General features: G+C 43.1%; 1 protein-coding gene across 8 annotated transcripts in view; it reads right to left on the bottom strand.

Moving 5' to 3' along the window:
• nlgn3a (neuroligin 3a) overlaps nt 1-22,133 on the bottom strand; it is a 100,057-nt gene extending 77,924 nt beyond the window's left edge. For 2 of the 8 annotated variants that reach the window (XM_073487024.1, XM_073487019.1), the window contains exons 1-3: nt 21,837-22,133; nt 10,610-10,669; nt 2,916-3,065 (exon numbers count right to left, since the gene is read on the bottom strand). In XM_073487024.1, the coding sequence (XP_073343125.1) occupies nt 2,916-3,065; nt 10,610-10,669; nt 21,837-22,041 (415 nt within the window). In that variant the 5' untranslated portion in view covers nt 22,042-22,133. Of the gene's footprint in view, nt 1-2,915; nt 3,066-10,597; nt 10,670-18,052; nt 18,067-20,686; nt 20,747-21,836 lie in introns of all 8 variants that reach the window. The other 6 variants (XM_073487026.1, XM_073487020.1, XM_073487018.1 and 3 more) reach the window with 5 other exon arrangements.
• Between the last annotated feature and the right edge of the window lie 1,807 nt (nt 22,134-23,940).

The raw sequence follows: 23,940 nt of genomic DNA, 5'->3' as shown, positions 1-23,940 counted from the left end.
GAGTCTCAGCGTGCACATGCTCATAGTACTCGTATGTGGCATTGGAGGGTGTGTGTGCATGCATGTAGAATGACATTTAGCGAAATGTGGCAGCGAGAGAGGAAACATCTGACTCATAATTGAAGTGCCATGAAAGAAATATGATCATGAATCTGTATTAAGCTTACGTGCTCAGCTTTAAACCAGCGGCAGGAGCAGGAGGCAGCATGCTCAGCCAGTACTCCAACTACCTTACCACCCTAAAGGCTGATTACAACGCTCAAAATGATACTCCACAAAAATGACAGAGGCAAAAACACAGCGCATTCAAGGCGAGCGATCCTGATGACAAAATCAATAGGCTGTAGTGCTCTCATCTCCATCAAAAAGAGAGTCTCGGGATGAATGTAGTTGTGCCAGTGTGATTCAACCACACCAGTCATCTCAATATCCCGGAGGATAAAGCGGCGCTGCTCCTCACTCGTCCTCCTGCTCTTGAAATGTGGAGGTCTCAGAAGAGCAAGGTGAGGCAGACCGCTTCTTTAAGGCTGGTGTTATTCTATATTTTTCTTGCTGTCAACAAATGCCACAAAAAGACCAAATGTAACATAACACTAATGTTGCATGTGCAACCACACCTGGATGTACTGTAGCTCAGTGGTCCCCGAACTTTTTGGCTTTTTTAAACAAGTTAACACAAAGTCACATCTAGTTATGAGATGCAGATTGTTTGAGTCAATGCAGCATTCACAGTCCTCCTGCTGCAATATTAGCTACTAGCACAACAAATGCCTACTGAAGCGAAACAGTGTCACTTTTGAAAAAAGCCCAGAGTCAATTTGCTGATTTTATGATTAAGAGTGGGCGATCTGGAGATTTTATTGAGTGATTGATCTTGAAGGCGCCCACAATCTATTTTTCTGGCAAACAGGAGAGATTGTGGTATTAAATGATCTCATATTGTGTTTTCAAACTTTACATAACCTCATTGACAGATCTGCACTATATTAACATACCAAAAGAGTGATGAAGCCAACTAGATGGCTATGCCAGTTAGACGGATTACTTCACGTGGCTCTTTATTTGGAGACGTTTTGTAAATAATTGGCATGGTTTGGGTTTTTTGGTTTGTTGATTTCCTGTTTTATTTTGTAGTTGCATCCTCTTGTGTCTTGTTGTCACTTTCTACTTCTTGCTCACTGGTGTTCCCAGTGTTCTGTTTCCCTCCTGTGTTCTTGTACGCCTGACTCCCGAAACCTGTTTCACATCAGCCTCATTAGCACTGTCCTGTTCCCAGTGTCTCTCCACCGGCAGCTCATCCCCTCGTTAGTTTAGTTTGTATTTAAGCCTGTGTTGTTCACTCACTCTTTGTTGGTTCGACTGTTCTGGTCCTCGCATCAGTCCTGTGTCTCTTGTGTCTCCTGTGCGCCTGTGCCTGTTTCCTTGTCCTTGTGTGTTCCCTGTGTTCCTGAGTTGTTCCCTTTGGTTTTTTGGTTTGTCCTCAGTTTTCATATTAATTCTGTATTTTCCTTTGCCTGCCTTTTGTTGCCTGCCATTTTATTGTTTGCACATTGGATTTTGGATTTCTTAATTTGGACATCGGCTCATTAGGGCTTGCTTTTTGTTTTACTTCTGCCTGCCTGTGTGTCTTGTATTCTGGTGGGTTACAGCTAGCGACATGGTGGATGAGGAGCCTGTGCTTTGAATACAATATTGTGTCTTAATGGTGCAAATAGGGAAACTCACAGGCTATTTAAAGCCTGACTTTTCAAAATTTAGAAAAAAGAATGTGGATTGTGGATTAGATTGTGGATTATGGCTGCAATTAAATAGATCGTGTTTTTTTTGGCCAGATTGCCCACAGTTATTTGGGGCTCTTCTCTACTCTACTCTGGTGGTGTTAGACCACATTTTTGCTTTTACCATTATTTTGCACTTGCCTCAAGCAATTTAGAAAATATCCACTTTAATTTGCATCTGAAAACTGTCCCCTAGAAATGCAATATTTACCTCTCTTTAACCTTATATGAATGTAGCCCTGTTTTTAGGATTAACCCCCAAAATGCTTGGGGCTGACTGAAATAGACTGAGTAATACTAAAGGTATTGAGAGACAGATTTATACATTGTTGGCTTTGGTGTTTGCATGGTATTTGTTGACCTGAACAAACCCTAGCCACATCTGTTAGCAGCAGCCACCAATGGTTCAAATCTGAGGCAGTCTTCTCAACAAATGCAAACAACATGGAAATTTGATTTTATATTCAAAGTGTTTGTAGCCGGTACACAACCACTCTAAATGTAAAAAAATGTGCGAGGAGGGAAATCAGCTGTGTCAGAGAGATGGATGGAAAAGGTACAAAGCTCGGGTAGTGTGCTAACAAACTCCATTTTGTGTTGCTGCAGCTGTTTCCATGGAGCTCTCTCTGTCTTTCTCTGCCTCTCCGTTCCCTCTCTCTCTCACACGCACACGCAAGTGTCTGAAAGAGGATTCAGCTGTGTGAGTCAATCTGCAACCAACCACAACTCACAGAGAGAGAGAACCCCTCGTTCTCATTGACAGACTCTTCTCTTCTGCTCTATCTCTCCAGCATCACGCCCATCTCATCATTTTTTTCAACCTCATTACAATAATTTCTTAATTTATTCTAAACCCCAGTCACAACAACAAACCCACATTCAGCACACTCAATTAATGTGATTCTGATACATGAGCACCACATCAACAAGAAGCATGGGGCACCAGCCTGAGTATTTACAGAGCGGTGCTTTTTTCCTCATTTGGAGTGTATGTGGCAATCAGCGGTGCTCATTAGGCTACACCTAGCTGCCCTACAAAGATGGCCCAGAAAAAATGTCCTTGAAGTAGGAGGTGAAGTAAAGAGAGAGAGAGAGAGAGAGAGAGAGAGAGAGAGAGGGGAAGGAAAAGATGCTTACCAAGGACTCCGACGCGGTAGTTGAGAGTGATAACGATGACATTTCCGTAGCTGGCCAGGACGCTCCCATCGATCATGTTGCCCGTCCCCTCCATGTAGGATCCTCCATGGATGTAGACCATCACAGGCTTGGCCCCAGTATCTCGTATGTCTGCAAGAGCGGCCATCATTAACACATTCACATTGTCGTCCAACCCAGTCCGATCAAGGGTCAGATACAGCACATGGTGGCCACAAACAGACAAGCTGACAGTCACCTCTCAGATACCAGCTGTAAGGATACTGAGTCTGCTGAGGCTATATTCTATCATATCTGCACAAATTATTACAGTAGATGGTCTTTTACCATAAACAGTAAGATATTTATCTCATATGCCTAACCTGTTAGGTTTGTATATGGTTTTGTGTTCCCTTCCAGGAGGCAGATGCACTTCCCAATATAGACACTCAGGAAGCCATTAGGGAGAATAAAGAGAGAGGTACTCTGACACATCTCCTAACCAGGGAGAAGGCTAATCTGGCTTGACAGTGATAGGGAAAACGCATCGGCTAATTAAACAAGGATAACATGCGCCTCCTTTTCAGACAGGCCTATCTCCGTGCAACAATTTATTTGCACGGTCCTGCTCGCCATCGCAGGCTGTTAAATTTGCGCCTCAGTTTTGGTAAAATGTTGTTTATTCTATTCCCGAATCGGGGCTTGATACCCAGCTGGAGCAACACTCCAGCCAGATAAAGCACATCCAGAGGTAGAGGGAAGAAAAAAGAAGCCTCTGTCTGAGGAATAGACTGAATTACTGGCTGGCTAGCTAGAGCTGGGAGACAAGACAAGAAACTCTCTCTCATTTTCACTCCTGCTCCCCCCCGCATGCTGTGTAGCTTCTCGCCTTCCCCTCCCTCACTTTGTATCGCTTTCACTCACAGACTCTCCCCTGTCTCTCCCTGTTTCTCTCCCGCCCTTCCCTCCATCTCTGTCCAACTCCCTGCCTCTCTCCTTTTTTTTCTCTTCCCCCTTAAGCCCTCAGAGTGGTGAGAATGAGAGGGGGTGGGGGGCAGAGAGAGTGAGAAAGACAGAGGGAGAGAGAGAGAGAGAGTGAGACACAAAGACAGACCGGAAGGAAGGAGGATAGAAAAACAGAGAGAAAGAAGAAAATAAGAAGAAAATAACAAAGGAAAGACAAGAATAAAAACATAAATAAGGAAGAAAAAAGGAAAATAAAAGGGGAAGCAATGGACTCTAAAGGATGGTATTGTATTCTGGTTGCTATGGTGACTGGGAGCCAAAATTCAAAATCCTCAAGAACAGCTAATCGCAGACCACATCCTGCACGGCCCAATCTGCTTCCATCTGCAGGCACCGCTCGTCGTTATGCACCCTATCACATTAGCATGCTCAACACCGAGGACAACTACTTAAATGCATTTTGTAGGGACACAGTTTTTCCGCAACCCCTATAGCAGAGCTCAGGCCTTGATTCACAGGGTTTTCCTTTTTTCTGCATTATTCCCTTGGTTATTCATGGCCCCGTTAGGTTTAAAAGCAAAGCAATAACTTGTATATGATGTGGCCTTATTTATGGCCTTCTTTATCTTGCTGGTATCTGAGAAGGCTACACAGTGAAATGTGATTTATAGCTGACACTTCTCTATGCACACACTTATCTTAGACAAGAGGAGGAGGGGATGCATGGGGTGAGAAAGCATGAGAGGTACAGTCAGAGAGGGAAAAGTGGGGGAGGAGGGGGAGAGGGAGAATAACAGCAAAACGATATCCTACACAAGCTACTCAAACAAATGGGCCACAGATACGAAGAGAAATGGCAAAGAGGAAGAAGGAACAGGGGGCAGAAATAAGAAAAAGAGATTAGTCATGTCAGTGTTATCAGTCACCTCTTTTGTTGATTCACATCGGGTATCCATGACAACAGTTAAAATCCCCTTGGGAGAGTGATACAAGACATTGAAGCTCCACTTGTTCTAATCTATTCATTGACTTGATCTGACGTGGGAGGTGTCACACAGATGTGATATACAGTTCTCACTGACACTGTGATTTGTGTCAGAGGAAAAATGCAACAGATTCCAATTGGACGTGAGAAATAATAATCCTGTGCAGACACATCCCAGCAAGAGCCGCAGCACGGCACGACGTGGAGGTTAAGAGGTGAGCAGCTCTTCTTAACCAATCAGATCAGAGCTTTATCGGCCTAATCTGGCGAAACAGGTGACTAAGTGGCTACCTCGAAAAAGCTGCGCGCTGATTCACTATTTCTCCGAGGCAAACACACCAACACATCAACACACATAGTCATGGCATCAAAATTTAGCACAGTAGCTCTGTGCTAGAGAGGAAACAGAGATAGGTTCATTAATGCACAGACATTTGCAATAACAACTCCATGCACAACGAGTTGAACATTTTAAAGAAAGAGAAATAAAATCATGTTTTGGAGATGAACAAAAAATATATATGCGTGATGAAAGCTGATGTGCAATGAAGAGTGAGCTGAAGAAAAAAATAACTTATACGACACATCATTTTTTCACATATTTCTCTCAGTCGCACAAGTGGGATCATGCAGCATCTACTATACCCAGCACTTATATGAGTAGCAAATAACTGTATCACAGCAGAGAAAATAAATTAAATACTGCCAGTGAATGAATAAATAAACTCTTCTGTTCACTTCACTTCACTCCGGCTAAATAGAAGTAGTGACAGACACGCGTCCGGACACATCACAGGGTTTGGATTTTAGCACAACCTTTCATAGGTGCATCACAGAAGTACTGATTGGAGAGTCAGTGGGAGGCAAAACCTCGGGCCTGAGCTGAGCCTCTAAAAGGTGTTGCTGCTGCAAGTGAAACCCACCAGGAGGGCTGGGAGAACTCATTCCTTCTTCTTCTATCTAACACCCCTCCCCCCAGGTACCTCCATCGCCACCTTTTTGTCCTTTGCCTCTCAGTCCATTGAAAACAGTCCGTCATATATCTGACATTAAGCGCCCCCAGAAGTGGCCTTGACAGTCCGGAGTGGGACAGGACAAAGGCGAGCGGAGATAAGTGTCGTGGCATTCACTGTGTCAACACTTGGTGAAACATGGTGGCTGTCAGCGGCTATCAGTGAGGTCTGAGGACGGGGGGTTGGTGGGGGGGTGGGGACGGGTGACAATGTCCTGATGTGGCAGGACATGACATCCACCCTACTGTAGAGCTCTTGTCAGGCCAAGCTTCACGCTTCACTCATGACAAGTCCATTACTGGCCATGTTCACATTTAGGGGACTGCATGTAGTTTAACAGGGGAGCTCCTCGCAAAACAGCCAGTGTAATTACACCGAATTATATAGCAGCGTGTGCCGTTGTACAAGTCGCTGACAGTATTCTGAATGTCAGTGAATGTCCACTTAATGTTCCCTTTATGCTGAATGAAATGAAGCAGCACTGTATGAGACTCGGCCTCGGAGGGGAAATAGGGCTAAAATGAAGGAACACATGGTAACTAATTTTCTATTTTGGACTCACAGACGACAGTGGAAGGACGACCACAGAGAAAAAAAATAGCTGTTGCATAGCCATTGCTATTTTAAGCCTGTGGACTTACGGAGGCTGCACATCATCAGGAGTGATGGGACGTGCAGGAAAAGAGCACCTTATAGCCGGAGTGTGTCAGACTCCACCGTGCTCTCCACAACACTTGACATTTGCTAGGGTAACTGAGGTATGTCTTATGTATATAAAGGAATGCTGAGAACGGCACTGGATATATGAAAAGGAGATGTGTGTGTGAGAGTGTGCGCCTCGGACTATGAATCTTGACATCGCTACAGTAAATGTAATGGGAGGAATGACCTTTGTGTGAAGGTGACTTTTTGCTAGCTGGCCGATGTGTTTGTGTGTTAAATATGATGTTGGCAACAGGGCGGAGAGCAGAGTGTATAAGGACAGAGAATAAAGAGAGATGTTGGGGCTGAGTAAAATAAAAGGGATGACACAGTGAGAAGCCTACAAGGCTATTAGCCAAAGCCCCCTCCAGTCGGCCCTGGATCTAGATGAGAGGAGGAAGCGGCAGAGGTACTGTCATCCCTAAGACTCACAGATAGCTGTTTGCTTCCGGAGTGTACCAAGGCTAACCCTTTAGTCCTTGCTTTCCTCGGTGCGAGCCACAAAAGCTGACATTATACTGTACAAACTCGCTCAAGTGTTGACAGCAGAAAAACCTATTTCCACTCTTTTTCAATTATTTTTCAAAAGCAGTGCGTCTTTACATGTTTTTGACTTGCCAATTATTTTGTGCCACTCAGGAGTAAAGGACAAAGGAAAAATACAGAGAGATGACAGGAACGGTCTGGCTCTTCCATCCTTTGAAATGGCTCAAATGATGCCCTTGCGGATAAGCCATTAGCAGCAATGCTTATCTTGGAAGGAAGCTGAGCAGCAGCATTCCAAATATCTCTGCATAAATGGGCTTCAAGGGGCATGATTCCTCATCCCCGCCACATCAGAGAGAATAGGATAGTGGCAGAATGGAGAGAATGGTGTGTGAACTGCCCCCACTGTCAATTCACCAGTCTCCAGCCTGCCTGAGCTGAGCTGAGGGCTTTGCCGGATGGGGATCCAGTCAGGCCTGTGCAATGGAATTAATGGTAATACCCAGGCAGGTGGAGCTCAGCTCTGCTCCCTGGCACAGCAACGATGGAGAGCTTCTCTGGGGGTGGGGGTATGTGTGTGTGTGTGTGTGTTTGTTGTCGTCTCTGCTTCTAGAGCTTGGAAGCAAGCATTGAGTATGTGTACGAGTGCGTGCATGTGTGCATGCTTCACTGATTGATGGGTGTGGGTGTTTGAGCGTGTGCACACTCGCACCGGGTTGAAGCATTCCTCCTGATTAGAGCTAGAGCCTCAAAGTGCCAAATGACAGACGCACACATGTATTTTTCATCAGTGGGAGAGGGCCGAGGCGGCAGTGGTGCGAGACACTCTGGAGGTGGAGTGGGGACGGCTGCTGCTCTCTGCCCAACATTGGGCACAGTACCTCGGCACCGCTGCCATGTTCCACCTGGGAGATTTAGCTCCTACACAGCCTCACTTCCTCTATTTACATGCCCACCTTTATCTAACAACAGCAGGTAGGTGATTGAAAGCTCAGTTTTACAGTGCAGTAACAGCCTCTGTAAAATTGAGTCCTGATTGTGGGCCGATGTAAATCACAACAACTTGGCCCGCACCCTCATGTCACTGGAGGGAGCGTTGCGCAGAATTTGAATGCAGTCTGTGGGGTGCCAGGGGGTTGACTATTGCTTAGACAGACAGGCAGACACACAAAGTGACGGACACAGACAGAAGGCTAAGCAGACAGAAAGAGATATATGGTGTAAAAAATGGTCATTATATTCCTCGCTACATATTTAATTTAGCTTATCTCCTCGTCGTGGTTGAAAGTTTTTATTGGCTGTTCCGCAGCCTTTATATTACACATTTATATATTCCAATTTTATTACATATGTTGCTTACATTTCTTTGGCAATGTGAGAAATCCTTTATTGTTCCAATAAAACTTATTCGAATTAGAATTTAAGAGCGTGTCTGGAGGGTTATAACAGGCAGGAGGGCGGCTCAAATATGGCGAAGAGGGGGGAGGGAATGAGCCCACGACAGACAGACTGCCAACTGAGACAGCATGGTAATGTTGGGATGAACAGACTGAGAGATGGAGGGGGTTAGACAGAGGGACCAGGAAAGACAGCAGCTCTCTGGACTGAATGAGAATATGTGGATAAGAGGTGCATCAGCTAAAGAGGGAGACAGTGGGAGTTCTGCTCGTGTTCTGATTCTAGTTGCCCTTTAACTTGCATACAAATGTTTGATTTTCAGTGCTAATGCATGCAGTACATTTTCTGTAGACAAGGAGATTGCTATTACTGGCAATAACAGTGCAGCTACTTGCGAGAGCAGGAGCATGTAAGACAGCTTACAAGGACTTTTTAACCATCCTTCAGTGAGGACTGAAGCCTTTTTATCACAGAGGTAACAGTGTCTCTGAGTGTCTCTGAACACTGGTGTCATATGTCGGGGCTATTACACTTCAAAACAGACACATCCACCAGAACAATGAAAATCTTCTGGATCATATTTAGGGATTGATGGGCCGCTCTGTCACACATGCATTAGTTACAGTGCAGTGGCAGAGATACTGCGGGGACCGTATTGTGCTTCTACGGTGATGCTCTGCAAATAGCATTAGTTGCGCTCAGTAAAGAAAAGACTTGTCACATTTTCAGTGAGGCTAGTCTAGCACAACAGCTTGGAGACCAAGCCACTGTGCACGCATGCAAAGACTTGCCAGACAAAGGGATCGGCACTTGTCAGCAATTTTGAACGGACTTAGGGCTACATACACTGACTGACGCATGTGGGCTTGCTTGAGGGGAAGACAAACATACACACACGCGCAGGCACAGTCGAGCCGTAAACTGAAGGCAATTTGGCTTCGGTTGCAACAGCTTGCCGTGGGCTTGAATGAGAAACACCTGTGTGTCAAAGTGGTGCCATGGCAACACTTCCTGTTCTGTGATCAAGGCCAGCATGAGGCTTCTTTTTGAAAGGAGAGCCCACTGGCAAAGTGGAAGGAGTACAAGTACAAACCCTTAAACATCTGGAAAGATCCCTGGCCAGGCATCCTCAGCTGGTTAACGCAAGACCCCCAGAAAAGCACTGAATGCCAACATTGAAGACGGATATGACAACTTGCTGTGACGTCTGAGTTCTTCTGCCAAATAGAAGGTCCATATGCCATAAACATGTGCTAAGGTCCCAAACAGCTTCGTTCCAGGCATACAGATCAATCTTGTTCATTAAACACACACATAATGCGCAGAAATCCAATCTGTCCCAAACAAACAAACAGGGCATAAATCAAGGGCTCAACCTTGATACCCAACATCGTGCTTGCATCACCTGCCTTACTGTGGCGAAGAAAGACAAGGGCGGGGCCACATCAAGGGTTTGATTTAGATTCAGAGACTTAAGCCGTTTCTGTTGCAGCACAAGCATCGTCTCTCACTCTAATCTCGGCAGAGATCCACCCTGAGCCAGGAATATCCCAAGATAAATATGGAAAGTGAACAATGCGATTGCTGAGCAGCAACTTCCCATCTTCTACACCTCTTGCCTCTAATCCTCTCCAGCAGCACTCCTGAACTGCCGCTCCTCATCTAAATCTGCTGGCAGACCTGGTGAACGGGCTGATATTACACTGCTGCTTCACTTTCCCTCTGCCATTATCGCCACAAATACAGCTGCTGGCCACACCTTCAGAAGGGGCTCTCACCACTGCCTCTGCCCGTGTAATAACAGTCGCTTCAGTCACTATGTAAGATATTAAAATGACTCAACCAAGGCTTGGTTATCTAGACAGCTACTAGATCCCATCTGACTCTGAAGCCAAACACTCCACTCATCTGCTGAATTCAGATGCTTGGGAAGAGGAGACCTCCCATTCGCTCACACACACACTCTTATATTTTATCAAAGGCAATGTTTTTCTACATATTGTAATGTCACAGGGGTGCTTGATGATTGCATTTGTAATTAGAAAGAAAAATAAATCAAACAAAAACCATAAATGTTTAGAAAACAGTGACATATTCAGAAAAAAAACAAAAACTCATGCACCATCTTTGTTCACCATGGAAAATACCTTCATCTTCATCACCGTCGTTATCCGATAAATCCTCGCCCTGTTTTTTTGCATGGGCCCCTGTTATTGAAGCAGGGAGAGACATAGAGAGGCACAGGGAAATTCAAAATAGCATGTTTGGCAACACACAGATGGGAAAAGAGGCAATGCAATAAATAGCAGTCTGTGAGACCACATTTGTATGATAACAATGTTAATTTAAATACAAAATTTACATTAGACAATTTGTCAAGGGCTTTTCTTGTTAAAAAAATAATGCATACAGTAAGAGAAATATAAACATTTTTCATAGTACACAAACAAAAAAGCACCCAAAAAATGAAAACACACCAGTTTAAACAGAACTCCACTGTCATTAGAGCATATTTTGGAGCAGAGTCATACACCACTGGCACTTTCAGAAAAAAACCTTTTTAGATTCATCTGGAAAATCCTCTGAATCCAGTCCTATAAGTTTGGGTAACAACACTATTAGCTTAAAGGATTGTTGTAAAAATGAACACTGACAACAAGTTATTCTGAATGGTTTTAACTGCATTTTGGAAATGACTTCTTCAGCAGGGTTTAGTGTGTTTAAACAATACTTTAATGACTTTCTGTTCTCTCTGGAATATGCACCTAACAACAACTTCTAACAGTTTAAGAGACCATAAAAGAGCAAATAAAATGATAATAACAAAAATGTGGTTACTGCCGGGTTAAAGAATATACAAATCAGCATGGGGGAAACTGTTGAAAGAACATTTTACACTACAAGCAGGAGCACGTGAAGGATTGCCTTCAACTTCCCCAGAGGTGGTGAGATTTAAATAAATCACATGACTGTGTGTTTCATGTATACTCAGTGATGTGTGCAGCTACTTCAGCTTGTCTCTCTGCCCTGAACAGTAGATAATGTGCTGTTGTCCTTGTGTGACATGTTATGTATGGATATCTAGCCCTCAAGGGCACCTGTAAAATGTACAAACATAGTGTACAAGCCCTATCTTGACCTACCACTTGCACAGTGGTATTCAGAGTTTGAATTCCATGTATTATGATTTTTTCATGCAGCCTGCTACCAGCAGGGTCTAAGGATGCCAATGGTAGTTAGTCATTTGCTCAATCCATTAATTGAACTTGTCAATAGTCCATCATTTTCTGACAGGATTTTAAAGAATTATGGAACTTTTGTTTGAAATTTTGTTGAAACATTGACCTTTTATCTAGCACCACTTTCAGTTCAGATCTCCTTCTGAGCCATGCCTGATTAGGTAAATCTGTATGAATTGGTGACCTTGGATCTTTCCTCTTTGAATATGAATTAATATCAAAATCTAATGGGCCGACTGTCATGGAATTTACTGAAGCATTTATGATTTCCTGAAGATGTCTAGCATTTCCCACAGCAGAGGTGGGCCTGACACTTGCCTGAAGCAAACATCACCTCCACTAACACCATACATTAATACATTTCTATAAAATAAAACATGAAACTTTTACAGAAAAACAGTGAAGTTGCTATCTCTCACAACAAATGCCAGACATTTAATCAGTGTGGTTGTTGTTTAGGCCATCATCTACTGACTAAATTAATCACAAGACATAGATATGTCAAGATCTGGGTGATTTGCCTCCATGGCTGTGCACCGCCAATGTAGATAAGACTTTGATAATGACTTTCCTCGTCAAATAAAGGTTAAAAAAAAATATAATAAATGGTTGAACAATTTCCTGGGGAAATTCTTCAGTCGCTACACCATATTTCCTCTCTTGCCACCTGTAGACCTAATTAATACATTATATATTTGCTTAAGAGTTTTTAAAAGGAGTCAGAGAAAGACATTATAATGCACATACAGTTTGAACTCATGAGTTAGAAACAATGTAAACCTCTTTGGCATAGGTGCTAGTGAAACAGCTTTTATTTGAATGAATGTGTTTCTGCATACCTCATCCACTGTTAACTAATAGATGCAATATATTGAATAATGTAGCGGGTTGAGTGTTGTGACATTTACTGAGTACATTCAAGCTCTTCAAAGTGGAGAAGACTTATGAATCTGTTGATTCCACCATTTACACAATGACCTTGTTCAGTCTGTCCATCATGTCGGTAGAAATGGTGCGTAATGAATAATGCAGTCTGTATGGGCTGCTAAACGATTTGCTATCTTTAGACATGCGAACATAGTCACATGACTACGACAACTTCAAGCTTATATGCATCATTTTTGTGTGACCCTGTTTGGTAATAAGCAGCTATTGGACTGATGTTGAATTACAGAGAGCCATCGAAGTTGTTGTGGAGGGTTGTGCAAAAGTGGGAGCAGGCTTTTAGTCTTTATTAGCCATTCACTATAGGCGACGAGGCTGCCAAACGGGTGACCACAGTCTCTGTTTGTGAAACTAATGGATATTTTTTGACGAGGGACCACGGCCTTTCAACATTTGTAAGCATGACACCACTGAATATTTTCAAGGTGAAATCAGGATAATTTCCAGCTGTGTCTGTGGCGACAAAAACCCAATATTTTTAATGGGAAGTTGGGCCATCTGCAGCGGTGTTTTGGCAACAAAACATGTATTTTAGGCCAAATCATGATGTATTCCTCACCCTAATTAAGTGTTTATTGTGCCTATACCTAACCAGAGCATAAGCACAGATAGAGAGAAATAGAAATTTAAAGTTAAATAAACGTACAGTTGCACACAAAGAACAGTACAGCTTTAACTTCCCTCGCCTCTGTGGTTTTGCATTAAAAAACTTTGTTTGCACATCTTCCCTGGCCATGATGGTAATAAAAAAAAAAAATAGTGGAAATCTTTCATGTGGATATTGCTGGTTGAAATGCTTTTTGTTTTGTAACACGTCCACTTCAATACTTCATTCATTCAATTCAAAAGCAACTCAGCATAACAGCACACAAGGAGCTGCATTGATGGGAGCGTGTTAAAAATACAAAAAAATACAAAAAAGGTTGGAGTGTTTGAGAATTACAGTCATGAGTTTGAAGTGTTATCAGACAACAGAACACTGCACAGCGGTTTATATTATTATGAGACCAGATTTTACAACTCCGATTGCTATCATGGTGGTAATCTTTCATCACTGCAATCACCAGAGAAACAGCAGAAAAATGGCGTTCTTATTGCAGAGTAAACTACCTGGAATATGCCGCGTTTTTTGACAGATAATCATGCAGCAAACTTTGAACTGTTTTTTTGGTAAACAACCTATTTCTGAAGCCGTCCCACGTTATGCCAATACAATGGATATATTCGAGTGAGAAAAGGCGCTTTACTGTAGAACAAATCTTCACTAATCTCAGTTTAAAAATGGCTCTAGTTTTAGAGTTTGGCAAGTATAGCACCTTTAAGCTAGACGCATTTCATAGCAGCAGCCGCTCTCAGTCAGGAGCCTCCTCCTTGTGTGGGAGGTGACTGCCATTAAGTCATCAGATGTCACGTCTCTCTCATGTAGGCTTCAAGGGAACCTACAAAACTGTTTTAGCTGAAAAAAAGCCAGCAGTCAAACAAAAGGATGTCACCTGCTTCAGCAGCCTTCTTTATGGCTTGTTAGTGATTACACTTATTCTGGCGTTCACTGTGGTAAAACAGTGCAGTTATTGAGTGATAGTGTTTCAGACAGCCATAGATTGGATGGCAGGTGTCGACAGGGAAGCTCTGTCACTTTGAATCCTGTTGTCTGTGAGCCTGTGTGTGTGTCAAATGCTGGATCTATAATAGGAACAGCAAACATGTGACATCTGCAGTGTGAGCCTATATTTGACCTTGAATCTTTTAAAGTGATGCCGCAGTGAGAGGGTGTGAAATTAAGATGAAACTGCAATGAATCGACGGGTTTCTTTGCGTATAGCCGGCCTCCAGGAGCCGACATTTGCATCACCTCGAAACAGGCGGCATCAAGAATAACAGCTATTATTCATGTTCCTTGACAAGCAAAATAGAAACCTGTCGCATTCATCAAATCAGGTTCAGAGAAACCGCATATGATGGGCTTATACTTGTTATATAAAGGGTGTTAAAAATGAACATTTCAGCAGGATGGAATTGCAAACAAAAGACAGTCTAGTAGTTGGCTGTAGAGTTTTACATGAATAAACCCAAGTGTGCACACATATGTACACACACACATACAGATACAGAGAGTGCTCTCAGACTCTGGAGACTTCTCGACTGAATCCAGAATTCACTCAATACATCGTAGAAGGGCTAAATGTTAACTGCCTTTCCTTTGCTGGATAAAGGTTCGCTGACAATAGATGGGCCTCGGAGTTAAATATCAGAAAGGTCAGAATGTGGAAAGGGACTTAGTGAAATGTGAAATGTTGCAGCCTTGACAATTTAGAGCAGTTATATTCAGTCTCTAATCCTCAGGTGGCCGTTTTTCTCTTTCAGAGTGCCTGGATCTGTCTCTCCTCCTGTCTCCCTGCTCTCCCCGTCTCTCTCTCTCCTCCTCTGTATGTCTATCTCCATCTCTCTCAATCTGTCTCCCAGTGTAGAGGTTAAGGAACAGCTTGGGAGGGACACATAAGAGAGAATGATGGAGAATGCAGCTAAAAGGTTAAGGAGGCTGTAATCCTGCAGTAAAGGACAGCCAAAACTCACACTGCGCTTCAGCTGTTCCCAAAATAAAAAAACAAATAAAAGGCAGCCAAGTTGTCTTCCTGCCTGTCTACAGCTCGATAATGGAAAGAGACATGTTTAACAGAGACCACAGGCTCCTGAGTATGGTGGTAAGCTAACACACTGGGGTTTCTTACCGCTTCTCTTTATCCTTAATGATCCATTTATTTCTCATATTAGGGGAAAAGGAGTACTCTGCACAAATATCTCACAAAATAATCAGGGCTCACCAGGCTTTAGGCTTCTCAATCTTCTGTCTGTCATTTCAGTAAGTGCTGCACAGTGCAGCTACATTACTGATTTCCAAAAGCCAGAGCAATACAGGTACGTAGCCTTCAACACTTAACCGTGAGAACTAGAAGCACAATGCACAGACTGATTTTGCAATTTTTGGATTCTACTACGGAGCAATGTTTTAGGAGTGGGTCCTCACTGGCAACGTGATTCAGACCCTGCAGATGGTTTCAGCTGTTTTACTGATTGACAGTCGATGGCAGAAAGGGTTGGGCGATATATTCAAATTTTCCAACTGGCCACCGTCAGCTAAAAAACTGGCCATTGTTCATATATTTGTGCGTTTGGCACATGCAGGGGGAAGGAAAGTCCCCACTTCCTCCAGTGATGAGAGGATAGATTCTTTAGAGGGACCTGGTTCAATTCGTTCACCTGCCACTAGCAAACTGACAGATGGGGCTTTTCTTTTTTTAGTCCAATAAATAACCAAAATAAACTCACAAAATCTCAAGAAAGGAAATATTCTTACACCTACTTTCCTTATTTTACAAAAACAAAAACTGTCCACTTTCTGAACTTAAATTTCTCTCTTTCACCAAAGTGACCAAACTTAATTGCCTTGTTCACAATTTTTCTAAACTCGATAGAAACAAACAAACAAAAAAAAACAAAACAGAGTTAGATGTGAATATATTCTGGTTCTATCGTTACACAATGTTTTACCTTGCTGCCTCTCTCTGTTGTTGCAGGCCTCTTTGTGCTACTGGGTTAGTCCACTGCTGAACAGACTGCTGTTTAGCAGCAACTCCCACTCTTTCATAGAAGGCATATCATTAAGTTAGCAAAATAAAATGTCAAAAATAGCCACAAGAAAACAACTGCCGATAGACGAAACCAATCACAATAGCTGATATATGTGTCTGATTGCCCAGCCCTAGTCGCAGTAACACACCAAGAAATGTGACAAAGCACAAACAAAGGCAGTGAACAACAAGGAGAAGACGACTGCAAGCAAGCAAACATGAATGTAAAGACTGCATGACTTAGAATATGAAAAAAACTAAAAAAAACAAAAAACTTTGCAACTGTTTTACCAGCTGAGATATGCACTCAAAATGTGTCTTTAACCAAAGTAAACTCCACAGGGCACCTTTCACCTCTTCATCACAACCACAGATTCAAAATCACAAAGTTGCCAAATATGTTGGCCTTAATTTTTAGAAAATGTGTATAAAATGAAATCATGAATGTTGTGGTGCAACCATAAAAACACAGGCTGAATGATTAAGTCCACTGAGGGGAGATTTAAGGGGGAATCAGGGCTCAAGAGCTGTGGCCTAAGCTAACAGAGAAGCCAGAAGCAACAAATAAATAGTGTTTTCCCCTTTAACAGAGCTTTAGGACTCCACAGGCTCTGTCTTCTGTTCCGTTTTAGTTTGGGACAAACAAAGAACAGAACAGCGATACTGAGCCTTGGACTGACTGCTGAAGCTGGACAGCACAGCAGCAGGAGGCCTCTGAATAGTAACTTCCTGCTCAGGCCGCGTCTTGCATCTCAAGTCAGTGTGGCTGGATCGGCCGCTGGCTGGTTACAGCCCTCACTCGCTGGGGTCGTCATCTGCACCAGACAGATGATCATAGGAGATTATAGAAGTAATTTTCCATCAAACAAACTTGGGTATCTGCTGTGTTTTCAAATGGCACAAGCCAATATTTGTTCTTGTCTTCTTGGAAAGTTTTTGTGCTGTCTGCTTGGTGTACAGATTTCCTCGGCAGCACTCAGGGAGTAGCCCCTCCTTCCCTGAGGCAGGGTTGAGTCGGCCAACCAACGGGATTACCATGGTGTGTTACTGTCTGCCACGGCCCAGACGCAGTCAAACCAGGATTGGGGCTCTTTTGCAGTTTTCACAGCTCTCAAGCATCTGGAGGTCATCTGGTAAGAGGAAAAATATGTCCAGTGTTTCTGCTGGGGTAGTTAATCTACAGGTTTGGCAACTGATCGGGCTGTTCAGTACTGGCACCGGGCTGCGTAACACATGGCAGCCTGCTGCCTGTGAGGGCTGCATAAGAATGATAGTTGAGTGGTCCAAATCAAGCCAAAACGTACAACAGATTTCGCTGCACTTATCTCAAATAGACTCATGATGAGGGCTGAATTTAGGAGTCGGGGAGGTTGATCTCGGAGTGTCTCTCGGAAAGCTGTGTTATTGATGGAGACCAGTGTGAAGGACTTCAAGGACAGGTTTTACAAGCGGGTTACAAGCAGGGAAAGAGACATGCTGTAAAACCCTGCAGAAAAAAAAGTAATGTGCATAGTGTATAAACACGTGGCACGCAGCACAGTGAGTACACCTTATCACCACAACTCTGCCTCAATCAGGATCTCATCAAAAGGATGTGATTTTACAGATCTCTTTTAAAGTTTGTCAATCAACTTCACAACGTAAACCTCTTTTAAAGATAAAGATTGACCTCATCAGGGTTTGTCCTCGCAAAATTGACCCATCTCCAGCCAATCTAGCACTATGAGGCTGAATAGTGCTTAGCTGTGTCCCTGCACATCATTACCCCTCTCTTCACTCCATTCACTCCGACTCAGAGCAGAGAAAATGACTGAGTGATATAACCACAGCTCCAGTGTCGGCAGCTCTGTCACTGCTCTGAGCCCTGTGTGTGTGCACTATAAGGCCACTTCAGAGAGAGCGGCAGGCTACGGTGCTGATCTTGCATATTCGACCACCTCCACATGACCTAGTGACTCCCTGCTCGGACATCCTGGTCATGCGGTGCTGCATTTGTCTAGAAAAAGAAAGGACAGCGATACTCTAGATGACATTTCAGTCAGTGTAAACATCAAGTTGTTTCTGAACAAAGAGCAATGCTCCACTGGCACAACAGCCGTAGCTCTTAAAACCAACCAACCATATTGGCAAAAAAGGAAAATTAAACTTGAGCCTTCTGATATTTTTTGAATGAGTCTGTCTTTGATCGTCTATCCAGGCACTAGCGCGTCTTTTCAGGGCTTTCGTCCTGTTTAATAGAGGAAGATGGGCGGCATCTTTGATCACTAAATCAAGTGCTGCACAACACCCAGTTGGATGCTAATGGAACAGGATCCATACGGGAGGATCGACACCTAATCCTACAGTTCTATATTCTTACCACCACTTATATTGCAGATTGTGTTCTCCATTTATATTTACGGCCCCAGAATGAACAAACACACAAACAACACATTATGCTAACCTCTTGTCTTGTAAAGCAGAAGAATCTAATAAGATCACGTGTGATGCATTTCACAGGATTCATGGACCATATATTTTTCTCACTTGATAGGCATCACCATTGCAACAAAGGTGCTTCACGCTAGGTAAGAGGGTCATTTACTCTGCTTCTGTCAGAACTGCATACTGTTGCTTGGCAACAATCACACAACCATTTCATCAAGAGTCAAATACCATAGTTTGGTTTTTTTCTGAAAATGAATCACTCTTTCCTCCGGAGGAACTACATTCACGAGATACAGATTGTAAAATTGGTAGTGGAGGTGCTGTAAGTATTTAATATGCCCAGGGTGTATGACTCTACTGCATTATACAGGTCTCCTTTGAAAGCTTTGCAAACATTTAATAGAAAACATATGACCCTATTGGTATTAACTGTTTTATGTAACAGATCAAACTATTGAGAAAACACTAATTAAAAATCTTTAATGAGGAAACTGATGAACTGTTAAGCAGTTTCCCAATTCGCTCTGAATCAGTCAAACAAGACTTTAACTTTGTATTGGAAACATTTAAGCAAAACCAAAGTATGCTTCAGAGGTTGCTTTTTACATTGCCTAAGAGGGATAAATTATGCTTCATTTGCACTGCTAATTCAACATAAGCCAAGATTAGTAGAAGCAGTTTAAAAAAAAAAAGGTGCAATTGAAATAAAGAGTTTCCAGCGAGACTGAAAATACAACCTTTGTGTTTATAGCAACAGAGGAACTCTGCAACAAGCATCACTCTGCACAATAATGTGTCACAAAACCAACATATGAAACTTATGATAAACCATTTTCTCATTACCAAACATGGGGAAGATAATTGAAAAATTCCAAGTGGAAGGGGAATATTAAAGAGATATTTCTGTGTATATTCCACAACTGGGACTAATTCAGAAGCAGAAGTGCCTGGAGGGCCAGTCTGTCTCTTACAAAATTGGTTTACCAAAGCAGAATGTACGAGTGCACTGAGTGAGGCCAATAGCTGCCTGCTGCCTCCATGGAAATCAACAGCAGAGGTCTCCCAGCTGAAACTGAATCTTTACTGTGGAGCGAGATATGCTCACGGTCTTGAGGCTACTTGTAAGGTCCTTGAGCCTTCAGGCAGGCTCGGGAAATTAGCCCTCTGTTGTTACCAGCAGTGAGATTTTAGCTGCTGCTAATGAAATTGGACTGTGTCTCTCCGTGGCTGTGAGTTTGAACATTTGCCACATGGATAGATGAAAGCTGTTGTGCCAATGAAATACCCCACCAGCCCTTATTTGAACAATTGTGCATAATAAATTTAAGAGAAAGGTGGCCCTCCACTTTTTTGTGTAAATTTAATCAATGGCTGAGGCTGCGGCGCTTTCAGGTGTCGCGTTTGACAAATACTTCCAATAAGCTGGTGTCTTAAGTGCTGTCAGAGCAGCCTGCGACATGAATAAAGTTCATTACATACCAAGTCAAATGTCATCTTCTAGTATTTCGAAGCAGCAGTCATGCCTCTGAATTAATCCACAGTTCTATTTAAATTAAAGAATGTCACACTTTAAACATAACAAGCCATACAATAATGTAAAAATACAAATAAATAAATACATACTATTCTTAGACATCACAATCTATTGCTTGACAAAGCATCATTATTTATTGAGGGACTTGTATTCTCACTTCTTCACACACTCTCATAGTAAAACCACACCTCACCACACACACACACACACACACACACACACACACACACACACACACACACACGCAACACTCACTCATCTCATGTCAAGGTTGATCTGAGTCACAAGTCCCACGTTCATCCCAATTAGCACTTTGATTTGGGAGTTGATAGGTGGTGATATTGGCGGCTTTGGAAGGATGCACCCATCACTCTCCTCTCTCTTTCACTCTTTCAACTCCGTGTTGGCTTTTCTTTTTCCTTTATTCTTTTTTTTTTTTTTTTTACATACCTCCTTTTCTACACATTTTCTTGTTGGGTTTCCTGGCACATTCCTTGGATATTCTTTTGACTGTAAAATGAATGGAAAAACTACAAAATAACAGAGAGATCTGGAAAAGATCGCCATGTGACATGCAACAACTCAGACTGAGTCAGACCCCCCTCGTCACCCTCTTTCCCTCCTCCTCCTCCTCCTCCTCCTCCTCTTCCTCCCACCCTCCCAGGCATCATCAACATCAAGAACAACAGAGGACCTGTTGAGAAAGTAACTGGGGTGTTGCTGCAGAAATATTCCAAAATGGTGGAATGAATTTGCTGCATCCTGGGACACAGGAAGCCCATATTCACATGCACTTCTATTTAAGACCCATTACAGCCACACAGATGGCAGAGAGGCCAGAAAGTTTTGCATTTTCCCATTGTAATCTGATAAGTGAGAGTATTATTTGACGTTGCCCATTTGATTCTCAGAGCACTTAACATTTCAAGCCCATTTTCCTGTGTGGGTCTCCTTCAAGTGGTGAAATAATGGGAGACATTTAAAAGAGTCAACATCTAGAAATCTAAAACTTTCAGTCATGGTTGAGCCAAATCTGTGTTTGCCTTTTGCACAAAACCCACTTTCAGCTTTGTGCAAGGACAAACTGGATCAAACAAGGAGAGTAAAGGGTCTTACATAGTTCAGGCTGATGCCACAGGCCTCTCGTGTACCAGACAGAATATTTCACCAACCCTACAGTAGTAGATCATTCACTTATGAGACAGGCTACTAATCACTAATGGCTAATATCCCCAGAACAGTCAAGACAGTGAGGGTAGGTAGGTGCACCAAGTATTTCCAATCTGCTCCTTGTATGATTAGATTTTTGCTTCTTTTTTTATTCAGTCATATTAATAAGTCATTTAGTCATCAAAAGAGGAACCTCTAACAGTGGCATGGAAGGGGAGAGTTGATGAAAAGACTAAATGAAAGATCAAGTCAAGATGGGAGGTTGAGATGGTGGACACGGACACAGCATGCGCCAGACAACAGGTCATGCTCCGCGCAAAAATACAGAGGTGACACGAAATCTTAAGAGTAAAGACAGAGCGAGAAGGAAGGCAGAGACAGAAGAGAGGAGGAGAGGTTTGGTTTCACCCTGTTTACTCGACACACTCACCATCCTCAGTTGGAACATAGATGTTTAGATAAAGACAATCCTCGTGTTGATCCTGTATGTATGTGGTAACTATATCCAGGTTGAAGGTGAACCATATTGGCATCATGATCTCTGGCACAGCATTGTGAATATTTTGGGGGCAAACGGGAGCAAAGTGAGTGGCGTTTTTGATCCCCGACCAGGAGGAAGGAGGCTCCGGGGGCATGAAGCGTTTTTCCCCTACTGGGGAGGCAGCGTACGGAACCCCCAGATACTGGTCCACCGGACCCAGAATCTCACTCGGCAGGGGCACCCTCACCCCTCGGAGTTTCCCATACTGCGTGTTCACAGTGGGGTGGTAGTTCTGACCTCTCACGGCCGCAAAGCACCAACAAAAACTTAATACCCACAAGGACACGCTGAAATTGGTGCTACTGTGGGCACCATGCCAGTTCTGCGAGGGGAGACGACTTCTCCTTGGAGAAAACCACATGGTCCTTGTGAGCGAGTGCAACTGCAAGTGACCAACATACAAGCCAGGGGCAGCCCCTCAGCAAACACACAGGCTTCCTGCTCAGCCCTGCAGTCCAGCCACCTGAGGGACAGTCATCAGCTGCGATACTAGAGCCTGCCGGCTTACAGATGAGGAGAAACAGTCAAGGTTACGCAGTTTCCTCTCCGCACCGAGGTCCTTATTCACCGTCCTCTCTCTCTCCGCTCGTCAGATCTTCTATCCCGTGCTGCAAGAGAAGAAGACAGGAAAATTAATGATATTTCCCTGACAGCCCACCAGTTTGCTCCCATTTTTAGTCAGTCATTTTTATTGACTTGTGGAGGCCTTTTCTGTCATGACATAAAGCAGCTCACATAAACATGACAGAGCTCTTAGTGCTATCATCAATCCACATAATCAAGAACCTGCCTTTTACTTGGATATTGCAATTAACTGTTGGGAAACTTGTCAAGACAGGACAAATGAAATGTGAAAGGTATCAACTGGTGGCAGGTAATTTTTCTGTACTTCAATGGCCACCATTTACATTAATAATAATAAGATAAGATGACGATTACAGCGACCAAAACTGTCACTGGGTTTGTCATTTTGTTTTAAGACAGACTCGGTCACTGTGACCATTCCTCCAGTTCATACTGGCCCAGATACTGGTCAGAAGATCCTTCTAACAGGCTTCCAATGCAGGTGATGGAGCACAAACATTGTGTGTGGGTCTGAAAAGTGAAGCCAATGCTGAGGTGCCTTAAACCTGCACTCTTTCTAATGGCCAGCAGGGGCAACTCCACTGGTTTGAAGAAGTCTGATTATATGTAAGCTCATGAGGAAATGATCCCACTTGATTTAGGGCACTATCGTGGTTCTTTTAAAAAAAATATTTCAAAACTTATCTGAAGCTAAGATGAGTTTTCTGCAGTCAGGATTAGTCAAATCCTCCAAAGTAGCTGTCTTTTTAGTAAAGAATTTCCTCCTTAGACAAGGATGAACAGGAGGAATTATTGCAGAAAGCAAAACCTGGTTCAATGTACATATTAACATACGACATTTATTATATGACAGACTTAAAAAAAAATTGAACATATCCTTTAAAGAAGATAGCCATATTTACAGGAGAAGCACTGCTAAAAACCCAACATTAAGAGTATCGACAGTAACATAAAAAACATGCTAAAAATCACATGTCCTGCTTAATGCAATACAGCATTTTTCCCTACATCTCCCAATGGTATACCAACGAGTTAGAATTTAAATTTCATCTCCTTTGTTTGCTCTTACAAGAGATCACTTTTTGGGGATGAACAGAAGAAGGGCCAGAGGAGGATGTAGCTACAGGCCTCCAGTGACAGCGCTGTAAATGCTAATCTACAGTCCCAGGGTAAACCACGGGCGCCAGTGAGAACACCTTCCCACACTGCCTGATCAATTTTCAATTTCTGTGGCTTAGGGTCCCCCTCAGCCTTGTGCGGCTACTGCAGTGTTCGCTCTAATAACAATGGGAAAGAAAAGCCAGCATTTAGAGGAGGATATTGCATTCCAAAATGACTGTGTAAATGATTTATAATGTATCGGCAGCCGTTGGAGGGCCACTAACCACTGAGAGAAGGCAATCCTGAC

Source organism: Pagrus major, chromosome 18, assembly GCF_040436345.1.
Source record: "Pagrus major chromosome 18, Pma_NU_1.0".
In the NCBI taxonomy this organism is placed as follows: Eukaryota; Metazoa; Chordata; class Actinopteri; order Spariformes; family Sparidae; genus Pagrus; species Pagrus major.
Note: the sequence above shows the minus strand (reverse complement) of the source record. Positions and strands in the feature narration are given on the sequence as shown.